The sequence below is a fragment of the Acromyrmex echinatior genome, chromosome 8 (genome assembly GCF_024713525.1).
Source record: "Acromyrmex echinatior isolate Ae372 chromosome 8, ASM2471352v2, whole genome shotgun sequence".
NCBI classification, from domain to species: Eukaryota; Metazoa; Arthropoda; class Insecta; order Hymenoptera; family Formicidae; genus Acromyrmex; species Acromyrmex echinatior.
The window spans coordinates 1685009-1698029 of record NC_141859.1 but is presented as its reverse complement, the minus strand read 5'-3'; the positions used below and the strand labels follow the sequence as shown (position 1 = coordinate 1698029).

General features: G+C 31.9%; 1 protein-coding gene across 5 annotated transcripts in view; it reads left to right on the top strand.

The window, feature by feature from the left end:
* Nrx-1 (neurexin 1) overlaps positions 1-13021 on the top strand; it is a 235051-nt gene that overhangs the window by 126190 nt on the left and 95840 nt on the right. For all 5 annotated transcript variants that reach the window (XM_087408980.1, XM_087408981.1, XM_087408979.1 and 2 more), the window contains 2 exons: positions 1096-1256; positions 11669-11695. In XM_087408980.1, coding sequence (XP_087265106.1) covers positions 1096-1256; positions 11669-11695 — 188 coding nt within the window. The remainder of the gene's footprint in view (positions 1-1095; positions 1257-11668; positions 11696-13021) is intronic.

The following is a 13021-nucleotide window of genomic DNA, read 5'->3' as shown; positions in this document are numbered from 1 at the left end:
AATTTTCATGAACAATTTTATTAGACAACTTTTTTATTTTTAATAAAAAGTAAAGAATAAATTAATTTTCGCTTTTTTTATTTCGATTTTTTCTTAAAAAAAAAACAATCGTTTTCACTGCGTTTAACAGGTATATACATTTTTATGATATAATCCTCCGTCTGTAATCATATTTTTTCTTTCTCCGATTTTAAGCTTGAAAAATAGAGTCTTCTAAGAGTGCTTAATAACAATTATAATAACAAAATTTTTATTTTTATTTTTTATAAATAAACAAATTTTTTAAAATTAAAAGAAACCGATTTTTTTCTAAGAGGTATTTCACTTCTTGAAAGTGCGATAGAACACATAAAATATGTGTCCCTTATTTTCGTTTACAAAATAGCATTAAAAGCTCATCAAAATCATAAGAGAATACTTGGGTCTCTCTCGTAAGTTATACTTTAAATCGTTTCTGATATTAACTATACAAGAATACTAATCGCGTTTAACTTTTAATCGCAAAAATCGTTCTATCGGCAGAATCGTTTTGATCCTTCAACTCGTTACAAGTATAACATAATCCGCGAGGATTTTCTGGCGAATTTAGCACAGGATAATTATTAACGACGATCACCGGACGTTTTAACTGGTCGTCCGGAAGTACCTCGAAACTAATGGTTAAGCGATCGTAATCGATTTATACGCGTCGCATCGTGCTATAATCCGGCAGGCGAGCTCGACGAAAAATGGAGTGAGCCAGGGAACCTGATGGACTGACGTCGCCGCGGGGATTAAAAAGTTGCGTTGAAATTTGCGTACGTTGCTGTCGATCTTTTTTTCAGGCAATGCGTGCGACGTTAACGCGTCAAAAGGGATCGTGCTCAATGGACGGTAATGTTCCCGGTCACGTCAACACAGACAGCAACTACAAAACGTCCGTGACGGCTGCGAGCTTTTCCATATTCGACAATCTCGCGTCAGCCACTGTCACAATTAATTCAGTGGCATTATTTGCGCTCCAAAAGCGAGATAAGAGTTTATTCGCTGTGCAATGTACACTGCGCGCGCTCATGATACTCGCCATGACTTCATTAGACCCGTTTTTAATTACAGGAGAGGGCGATGATTATCTCACTATATCACTGAGAGACGGAGGCGCCGCAGTCAGTATGAGCCTAGCCAAAGGAAGATTGGATTTGCACATAAAGCCGGTCAAGTTGCGATTCGATGATCGTCAATGGCACAAAATCGTCGTCCATCGGAAGGTCCAAGAGGTAACGATCTCATTATTATTTTATCTGTACATCCGCAAATAAAGATAAGAGTTAAATACGGACGAATTAAAGATATAATTAAAGACACCGGAAGTGAATAATTGTAAGAAACGGACATTGTCCAATAATGCAAATGATATTGATATATACCTTCAGCTCGAGATCCGTTTTTAAATATCTAATTTTAATGAGCGGAAAGTGGAAAATTCATTACAGTACGGACGTTGAAGGCGCTAAATTTTCACACTGTCGCGATTCAAATGGATCGGTGAACGGACGTGAGAGCAATTTTGTTAATGTTGTGGATATACACTGGCATTCATTGCGCATTACGCGCAGTAGAATAGATAACGCAATTATTTGCGCGCTACCATCGTGAGTTCCGTGAACTGTGCGGAATGACATGAGTTTATCAGTTTATCGCCGCGAAATATTGGCATCCCTTGTCGAATGTAATATATACTGTACGGATCGGCTGTGATAATTAAAGTAAGCCAATATTTGTTCTGAAATCTGTTAATTTTGTAACAATGGGTTGTTAATTAAAGATATTGTTTCATTTACTCGCGTACCTCATTTTTAACGTGAACAACATTGAAGCATTATCAATACTGTTAATTCTTCATTATTTGCATGGGGTGTCCATAACCCAGCTTATAAATTCACTAAATGTATGAATACTCATATTCATATACATTATTATATTTAGCGTAAATCATTTCACAGTTAAAAAAAGTTTTTGTATTTATCTTTATCCGAAGGATGTAAAGAATATTATCAATATTTATTTAATTTGTAGATAAACCCGTTAAGCATTTCTTTTTATTTTGTAAATTGTTCGCTTGATTTTTGTAAAACTTAGATTATGAGATAATTTGACTATGCTTTATTCGAATCCGAGATAAAAAATAAAAAATTCAAAATGATGAATCCAATATTATAGATAGCATTTTTTTAAAAGTATATTATATAAATAAAATAAAATTTGATTTTAGAGAATTTATAATTGCACAGCAACATCACACAAGTTTCTAGTTTCATTTTATTTGAAGCTCATCAGCGCTTTGCGAACAGTTGTAGTAGGTACTGATTTTCAAACTGACATTATGAGACTTTTAAACTGTCATTATGAGCCTTGTGACATTAGACCCTCCTTCATTGGAGGGTACTACTCTTTTGAAATTCGACATTGTCAGCAACATTTAAATTTAGTGATATCAAGAGAGAGTCTTGAAAAGCCTCTTAAAATCAAATTTCGCAATAATCAGATTATTTTTTTGAAATTTAAATTTTAGAATTCTGAAAATAGATTCAAATTCAGCGATTCTAAAATTTTTTTGGAAACTTCTTTGAGATCTTCTTTAAGTTTTTTTTTTATTAAAAGGTTTGCTTCCATCCAAAGAGTTAATTTTAAATCATCAATAATAAAAATTGAGATAAAATATTATTAGAAACATCCTACGTAAGTAATTAAAAAACAACATGTATAATGTAGAATTAAATATATCGTAATAGTGTTAATTTGATATTTGATTTTTTTTTAGAAATTTGAGGAGCTTGAATATATAGATCAATAAAATTAAAGAGGAGCAAAGAAAGTTTTAAACTGATGCTGATAAAAACAATTATTATAGATATAGATACGCTTCATTATACTCGTTGCATAGAGAAACTCGAACAATGGAAATAGCGTTATACAGCCAAATGCATTTAAGTAGTACGTGAAAGCTTACATTTATCTGTTTCCCATTCAATTCATTTTTGTTACTTTCTGTTTGCAAAGTACCTTTTGTTAACAGAAAGCGCGATTGATCAGAGATTCTCGGGTACTATTTTTTATTAATCATATTTTCTAAGCGTAGCAGATTAGATATTTGTAAAAAGTAAACAGAATTGAAAATTTGTTTTTATACTTTCCATATAAAAATAAATGTTATACATATGAAACAATTTAACAAAATTAATATTTATATTTAACAATACAATTTTATAGTTTAAATAAAAATGTTTCCATTTAATCTGAAAATTATTTTTTTCAAACATATCTACTTTTTATTGAAATAATTATTTTATTTTAGTTTAAAATCATAATTCTTTCATTTTGATCAAAAATATGTGTAATATATTCTTAAACTAATTTTGAAAATCTTTGCAATGCTCTTTATTTGCTCATAACTCAAAAAGACTGTTTTTATGTGTCTACAAAAAAGAAATTGATTCATTTTTTAAATTGGTAAAAAAATCTACGATCCAAAGAAAATACGCTTTAATAACGAACACATAAAATTTTCTAGACTTATCTATTTTTAACTAATGTTCATTATCTCATATCAGAATCGGAATGCGCCACTCCGCACTATGTACAGTTACAATTTAAGGGCTGCGGATGTGCAGCGCATCGAGAATTAGGTCGAGAATGGTGTATAGCACGACTCTAATGTCTGCCGCTGCTTTGGATAATTTTCCTGAGCACACGCTGTTCGTTTGAGTCACTTCCGCAGCTGTGTAAACGAGGAATCGATTCTCCGAACATGTGCTGCCGAAGGACATCGTCCTCTGCGCTGCGGTTAAACCAGGGAAATATTTACCCAGCATTGTATGAAGATCTCCCTGGATTTTCCTAAGCAAAATTTATATTTTTAGTATAATTCTAATATTGTTATAAATCGTCGATTTTTTTTAAACATTCTATAATAATAACACTTCTCATCAGGCATCTGAAGACGAATTCAAAAATTAATAAAGTTTATGGTTTATATTTTTTTTTTACGCTTCCAACTGCAGCAAACTTGTTTGCAGAGAATCTATAAAAAGTTTCAGTGATTCTATTGTTCCGATTTTAATCATTGAATAATATTAACAAATTATATATTAATACGAGCAATATATATAATCACGAAGGTATACGACGTTTATATCGCGTTCAAACGCATATTATTTATTATCATGCTCCAGTTATCTTTACTTACGCGATGAATGGCGATATCTCTCCACGTGGCATTTCAATATGCGTCGCACACGCACATGCGATATGTGCAACTGTTCTCATCGCGTTACAAAGCGCATGTTGCGATTCGGACGTACGCAGCTCAAAGCATCAAGTAATTGTGCACACTTTCAATAGCGAAAGATAAATACTAAATTGCGAACAGAGCGGATATATCGGCCATATATGATTATTTCCCATGTTCGTTTTACGATGCACATTTATGGTAGCACGCAGTGGCTTTGTTGTAAAAAGAAAAAACACTCGTGTTTATTAGATAAAACATGCACGATGCATTTCTTCAATATTACTTCGTGCATGGAAAGTGCTGACCTGGTGGGTATTCATATCTGCATAGTCTGCAATTTATTAAATTAATAATAATTAATAACAAAGGTAGACCGCGAAAGAAGCACAGCACATGTCAAGAACGTTCGAATAATCGACCAAAACGTAAAAAATAGAGGGTAGATACAATGAATCTTCGATATCTTAAAAATGATGAAAAAAAATAAAAACAAATACACATATATATTTCTAATACATATTTCCTTTTTATTATAAAAAATAATTCAAAAAACTTCTTACAAGAAATGATTAACACACACACACCACACACACACACTTTTGCATGTACTTTCATGAATACCTTTAGTGGCTCGAAGGATATCGAACCGATATTCCACTTCATGCCAAATGCGGTGCAGCATGTCGTTAGTTATGATGCCAATGGCAGTCACAATTTGGTTGCATATAAGGCATTCACGTTTGACACCTTAGTGGAAAATTATGTTCTTGATATCATTCAGAAGAGTAATGGAATAATATCAGGGAAACGTCATTCGATAAAAACATAAATTTGAGCGTATTCTAAACAAAAAAAATTTTTCGTCAAATCGTTGTATTTATGTTGATTCTTAAGATAATATATTTAAGATTATACTAATTTTTAAGATAATATTAAAATCTCAGAGATTCATCATATATATCTTTTGTATATGTATAGACGATTGTTATATTTGTTGCATTATTTCAAAATCAAAATTGTACATATTTGCTACTTGAACAATTTAATTACTTCTTTATTGTATCTTTAAATGCAAAAGATGTAGATTTTTCTTTCAAGATATCTCTTGAAAGAAATAAATATTTTGTAGCTCAATAATTATCGCTGTCCTTATAACCTTTTTATTAAGAATTGGCTACAAACTTTATTAAAAAATTTGCTAATTCCAGAATGAACAAAATAATTACGACATTTTGTGGTCAAATGAATAAGAAAGATACATATATATATGTATATACTATAATAATAATAAATAAATAATATATACTATATATTGTCATAGTTTGTGTATATATATATATATATATAAAATAATACATTTTTTGTAAATTTTCAAAACATTTTAAACATTTATTCAGCTAAGATCACTGTGTGTAAAGAAACATTTGTATCGCGCTTTTAGTAGAGGCTAAGCTTTATGGACAAGAATGAGAGGTAAAAAAAAATATGCATTCAGTGAGATTAGTTGTTGCTTCAAACAAGGATTCTTGTAACGCTCTTCAACCCTTCTATTTTACGAGCGTGTGACTACACACTTTCCGGGTGCGTTCAAAGAGCAAAGAGGGCTTTCTCGTTCACTCTTGAACGTTGTCCTTCGACCAGTTTACTATCACGATACGTGTAAAGGTTAATATCGTCGACAGAAAGGAGGAAGGAAGAGAAAGAGAGTAGGAAAAGAGATTGGGTGTCTAGACACCCCTACTCTTCAGTTAGACTTGAGCCCTTGGGGGCCTCGGGGTGCGAGTTGCGAGGATCGACTTGCAGCGCGGATTGCCTATTACGTTTCTCCCGCGAGCGTTTACACCCATCGTATGTTACACACGGACACTATTATCTCGCCAATGGTTTAATTGTGCAGCGGTTACCATGGGCGTTTCACCAATGTATCTGTACATATAATAATAGACGAGTATAAGTATCTTTTATCTTCTGTAGATATTATATTGAGTATTTAACTTGTTTTTTTTATTTTCTGTAAAATTTTTATTGAATATTTTATTTGTTCCTTTTACTTTATGTACAGATTTTATTGAATACTTACTAAATACTTTAGCTTATCGTAAGAGAAGAGTAAGAAAAATAAAAACAAAGTTTTTATACGATCCAAATTAAAATTCATAATGAATTCAAAATAAATTCAAAAATAGAGGAGGAACTATTTGCAGCATTACTGAATTTTTTAATTCCATTGATAATAAAAAACTTTTAATATATGTTTTTAATTTCTAAAAACGTTTATCTTTTCTGAGAGAGAGAGAGAGAGAGAGAGAAGAGAGACTTTCTCTTCTCTCAAATATAAAATACGGGAAATTCTCTGTTGCAAAACAGAATAGTTAATTTTAGATCCACGTTCGTTCAATAAACAACTGAAACTTTCCAATACTTAATGTATAAACATTTGTTGTTAGAGAATACGAAGCAAACATTATTTACGCTACGTTTAATTCTGTATTCAATTAATTTATACGTAGTTTAGCTGTTTGCTCCGTACTTCGCTATCAGCTTCATTTGTTAATAGAAAAAAGAAACATGGTTTAAGCGAATATAAACTTTTGTTTTTGTTTATAATAAAGGTTAAATATAAAACTATGTTTATGTTTTAACATATCATGAATTTGAGTTACATTACGAAATCAACCAAGCTGTTTATTTTTTATACTCGCTCGGGAATGCCTCAAAATTCGAAAATGTGGTATAGAGGAACTGAAATCCAGCTGATATTCCGATGACACGTACTAGTGCATTGAACGATATTTCGCGGTAACGTTCGTTAATATCAACCAACACGAATGTTCTGATATATTCCGCATGCGAACTTCTAAGATTTCGATCGATTACGTCATCTATGCGAATGCTATAAATTAAGCTCTTAAATTTATTAAATGCAATTGGCTTCGAAATAAGTGTTATCAATTAATAGTTATCTTTTATTCAGTTTAAAATAATGTATCGCTAATTAATGTAATTGTCTGCAAAAGAAAAATATAATGGTACGGTTCAATAGGTGTTCAATATTTTATATTATTATTTCTGTTAATTGTTAATATACATAAGCATAAACGTATTTATATTATCATACTTATCTGCAACAATTTTATTTGCTTGTAGATGAAATTAATCTTTAGAAATCGGAAAGAAGGGGATTTATTTTTAAACTTTTAACTTTTCTTTGAATAAAATTTATTATAATTTATTGTACTTTGTCCTTTCCTTAAAACGACACTATTCCAGTGTCCAGCCACTATGACTTTTCATTCTATAAAGAATCAATTAAAAAAGCTATAAAAACGTAATAATTGAAGATAAATTAATTATATTTAATTAATTAAATTACTTGTATTTCACAAATTAAGAATTATATCCTTCAATGTATTTGCGAGTAGAAATGAAAAATAAAATCCAGCTTGGCATCTAGCACAAGGGATGCCTTTAGAATGAACAGGGAAAATGCGCGTAGTTGATTCGAAGATCCTCAAAGGACGAAGCCTGCTACGATCGCGCGTGCTCCACCCGAGAGATTCCACCGATCTCTGACAGAAAGATTTAACACCGTATCACCTCGGAGCGTATCCATTCACTGCGTTCAGTGCATACCTATGAGGGCAACCCGTTTGTTCGCGTTCCTTCTCGCAACGAATTCTTCCCGCTTTTGCACGCGCAAGCGAGCACAGAGTGACGGAGGCGGATCGCGTCCTCATCCTTCGTATGTCACTAGATCAGGTGTCCCTTAAACGCGAGTACTTTCATCTCTCGTTGCCACACCCTCGCTTTTTCGTGACGACAAGTGCATCGACCGGAAGGCTGAGCCCTCATATTCGTAGATAAACAAGGAATACGCAGGGATTACGTGATTTTATTTGATGCCGTGGAGAATTTACCTAAAATTCAACAGACTTTCACGATTTAAAATTTTGTCTGACGTTCATGTTTTATCTTATATCTTTTTATTATATATAGTAAAAATGAAATTTATTGTAGTGTTTATACTCACAATATTATACAAAAAAGACGATTTTTCTTGAAATACCCAAAAAAATTTAGCTAGATATAGGTCTAAAAATAATTTTGTTGAACCAAATAATTATGTAGGACACTTAAAACTACTAAATGTCAAAACTTTGCAACTTTTTGCAGCATTGCTTATCAAGCTTGAGATTTCTACTTGATTATTTTGACCCAACAAAATTATTTTCAGATCTGCATCTATCTAATAAATTTTTAGATACTTCATAATCTTTTTTGTATAAAAATTAGAAAAGTGTTATAAATAATGGTCTACTTGACATTTTTTCTAAGGAAGAGTCTTTGAACTATTCAAAGAAGTTACGATTGTAAAAGATATCGGACTTTTTCAAAACATACTTTGCAAATTAAAGTTAAATTAGAAACTTTTGTGTAAAGACCTATATCTTTGGCTAAGAAAAAAATAAAATGGCAAATTCTTTTTGAAACGAAACTTTCCTGCGCTTTTTCTGCTAGGATACGCGACGCGAACGAAGAGATTCGGGGTCGTATATACCCTGCTATAAATCAAGATTTCAATTCGTCGCCTGCCGGATCGAACTTATGTGCATCGATAGCGCCTCGCTTCTCTTGTCACGCTTGGCTTTCACGACGTGGAGACTTTGGGAATTTACTATCGAAGTATGCCATCTACGATACGTTTGTTGTCACGATCGATTCCTGCTAGAGGAAGAAACAGAGAATGCTCTAGTAATAATGTCCGTTGAATGCAAGAAAATTTGCGTGGAAAGATTAAATGCGTACGATTGCATGCAAAGGGATAAAAAGCATGCAAAGCTATAATAAAATGAATTGTTTGAAAAGTTCAAGAAAAAATAAAGAATCTTTCTGAGAAATTATATGATAAGTAACACGCAAATTGTGCATATTAAAAACGTATTTTTCATAATAATATGTTATTCTTTCGGATCGTGATTTCATTTTATTAAACGTTTAAAAAATCTTTACTTTTTAAATTACAATGCTGCGTAAGGTTAATCTATAGAGAGACAAACGCCGTTTATAACGTTCCAAATCAGAGCTTCAAGAAATGAATATGATTCGTTAGTCTCCGACGTTCGTGAAATATCCGGGAAGAGATCACCGAGAATTACACGGCGGAATAGAAGGATCTACGATCCTTCGTTTGCGGAATGTTTGAAGTACCCGATCTAAAGCCGCAGCATTAAATCATTCTCATGAATGAGAAAGATTTGCAACGCATTCGAGCGGTTTTCCGAGGAAACGTTTAATTCGTTACGTATGATTCAGTTGAACAAACATTAGCTTATCAGAAAGAGAATCCGGAGGAATGCCGGAGCTTTTCTTTGATATGTTGCAAAGTAGTCCTTAAATTCACGACGTTCAGTAAAAATCCCATTGGAATCTCGATGATCGCATAATGCCAATTTTATGTAAAACAAAAGTCACATTTATTGTATACATTTGATATTAAAAAAATAATGCTATTCGATAGATGATTTATTTTTTAATTAATATTGTAGTATTATGATTGTTCGTAATTAAAATATTGTATAAATTAGAAATACCTTTGTATGATTAAACCTTTGTACTAAAAGTAAAATTCATACTTTGAGATATTTTATATTTTATTTCGACATATTCTGACATAAATTATAAACTGCCTCATAAAATATTGACTTTTCGTTATTCGTAAAGCCCAACTCTGTAACTCGTGTAGATATAGAGCGTTCAAGGGACAAAGCTTATCGAGCTCGTAATCCCTTTGTTTCTCTATTTTTATACTCGACAGTGTACTCAGCATAGGAAATCTCATCGAATATTACTCGCTGAGCCTGAAGGCGATCTAAATCGAAAGCCAATTAGGCAGATAACTGATCAAAGGCAAACAATGAGCGTATCGACTATTGCTTGCCGAGATATTAACATAATACTGAATCAAGAGCCATTCGTATATAGAACTGACCATAAGCCTTTAGAAGCTGTTTGCTTTGCCATAACAATACAATCCTTAAATTGATTATAATGTACGCATTAAATTCGATGCTATAATGATTGTGTGAAATTTTATTCAAAACAAAAATTACAATTTACACATATTTTCAAGTGATATATGTTATGACATATTGTACTTGTCATCTATTTCGATAACTGCTTTTTATAATCTATTATTTTAACTTTTGTACAAATATTTACAATCGACGTTATGATGCAAAAGTACAACAATGAATAGAATATACTTACATTAAATATATAGAAATTCATATGAATTATATTTTTATTTATTAAATATATGCAAGAAGTACAAATTCAACAAAAATAAAATTCAATAAAAATAAAATAATTAACTGTATATTACAAAAACTTTATAAAGTTTATAACCATAATGTATTGGTTTAACATGTACAATCGTCAAACGACAAAGAAAAAGTCTACAACGATTGTTTGACAAATTCATATGTGACTACGATGTATAATCGCCACAAGAAGAAATACGTATGTGTGCATTTTTCGTGATCATTTCGTAGCGTGCAAAAGCAAGAGCTCGTCACCGGCTTTCTCGTACTGGCCATTGCCGTTCTGTCAGTCGTTTAATCGCCTCATGATCAAAGAGACTTCTTAATAAGACCCACACAACCGCACGTTCGCTAACTGCTCGCGTTTAGAAAGCAAATACCCTTTGTCGTACACACACGTTCGAAACATTATCAATAGCGGGAAATTTTACAGATGAAATCTTGGAGTTCTGTATCGCTCATTTAAAAATGATCAAACAATTTTATCTCTATCATAAATCTAGAAGAAGGGTGAACGAAAATAAGGTAAAATGAAAACGAAATGGAATATTTTTCGAGCTATTTATGTTTAATAAAAACTATTTATTTTTTTAAATAAGCGGAAAAGAGAGAATTTTGGAGCTTTGCTCGGACAATGATCTTACAGACCGATATTATCATTTAAAAGATGGTAAGATGATTAAGTTCCTAATGAACTTTTGCAAAAAAAAATTTAAGTTCCGAACTTGACTCGTACCGTCAAGCAAAGCTTTTATGCACCAAATTGCGAGCCTTCTTTTGCGAAGAAATAAAAATCGCTGAAGTTTCTACAAATACGTAAAATACGTTTGCGTTTTTCTCGAGCGACGCGCCGCGTAACCATTCTTGCATCAAAAAAGTTCTTATGATAATCCAGACGAAAAGTTTCGCTCGACGTCGAATAGCTTGCGAGCTTTCGCGGCGATCAAGCTTCGAAAGCTTTCGCACATCAGACAACTTTTGGATTTCAATTGTCAGCGCCGCGCCGCTCGGAACGCATAAAATGTGTACTCTATACTGTGTACTCTATACTGATTGCACTTTATGCTTTATGTTTCAGATCTCTTCAATAACCAGCTTTTGCAGGGTGAGTGTATGATTTTTATTATACCACATATTGTACGTATGTACATGGCGCTTTGATGCATCCGATCAATTGCATTGAAAGTGGTGCAAATATTATCGCAAAAAATAGCGCGTAAAAGAATATTACGATCGTTCCGGTTGAATTTACATTATTTAGTTGATTAATCACGATTCTTTTCTGTACTTTTTTTTTTATAAAAGGCTTTGTGTTACACTCAATAATTGATATTACTTTTATATTTTATCAAACGACAAATTTATTTTATTTTAATTCGATTCAATGATTATAATTCCTATATTTTATCTGCAATATAACATACATCGATACTATATAAATATAATTATAAAAAAGATTATTTTGAAAAATATTACAAGATTAAATTTGAAAAAATATTATATTTGTAGGAAATCTGTTTAATGATGAATATTTAGAATATTTTTTTATCTTAAATTGATTAAATATTAGATCTGATTATTTCTTTTTTGCTACTGAGTATCTTTATTCTTATCAAATGTCTTGAACGGAGAGCGTGAAGTTGCCTGCATCCTAGAGAAATGTCGAGGCATTTTTAACAAGAGCTCAGTCATCCATCCATTTAGGTCCTCCGGCCACGTCCTTTTATTGCTCTACTCATGTCCTACCGAGACACGCGGGTGATCTCGAGATCTCCATTCAAGTCTCGTCCTTTCGCCTACGTGAGCGTCGTTGTCTCGCACGCTGTGCTTCCGGGCGGAAAGAATCTCGTGTGAATTTTTTATTGAAAGTATTTTCACAGGAGTGGCATACAGAAATAAGTTGACAAATGTTCTCACATTATTTATCCTAGCTCAATGCCACTGAACTATAAAATACGCGGAGGACTTTTAGTTTATAAATGATGTTATACCGTGAGAAGAAACTCCTACATTTTGTTCTGACTGAAGAATTAATAAATGATAGATTTTTAATGAAACTGCAAAACATATCACAATATTATTAATTGTAACTATAATGCTTTGTATTTCTTGAAATTGAGATAATCAAGTTATTAAGAGAGAAAGAAATAATTCGATAAAAGAAAAGAAGAGAACAAAAACATTTGAAAATAATAGAAACATCTTAACGTAAATTTTTACTTTTATTTTATAATTAATGTATAAATACAATATAATTGTGAAGAGAGATAGAGCGGAGAAAAGAGAAAAAGAAAGAGAAGAATAGAAATATGTATATACACACACACACACACACACACACACACACAAAAGACTTTTTTTTACAACTTTAATACATTAATTTGATTTAGGAAGTTACATATTTTACACTGTAAAATTAGATGATTAAAAG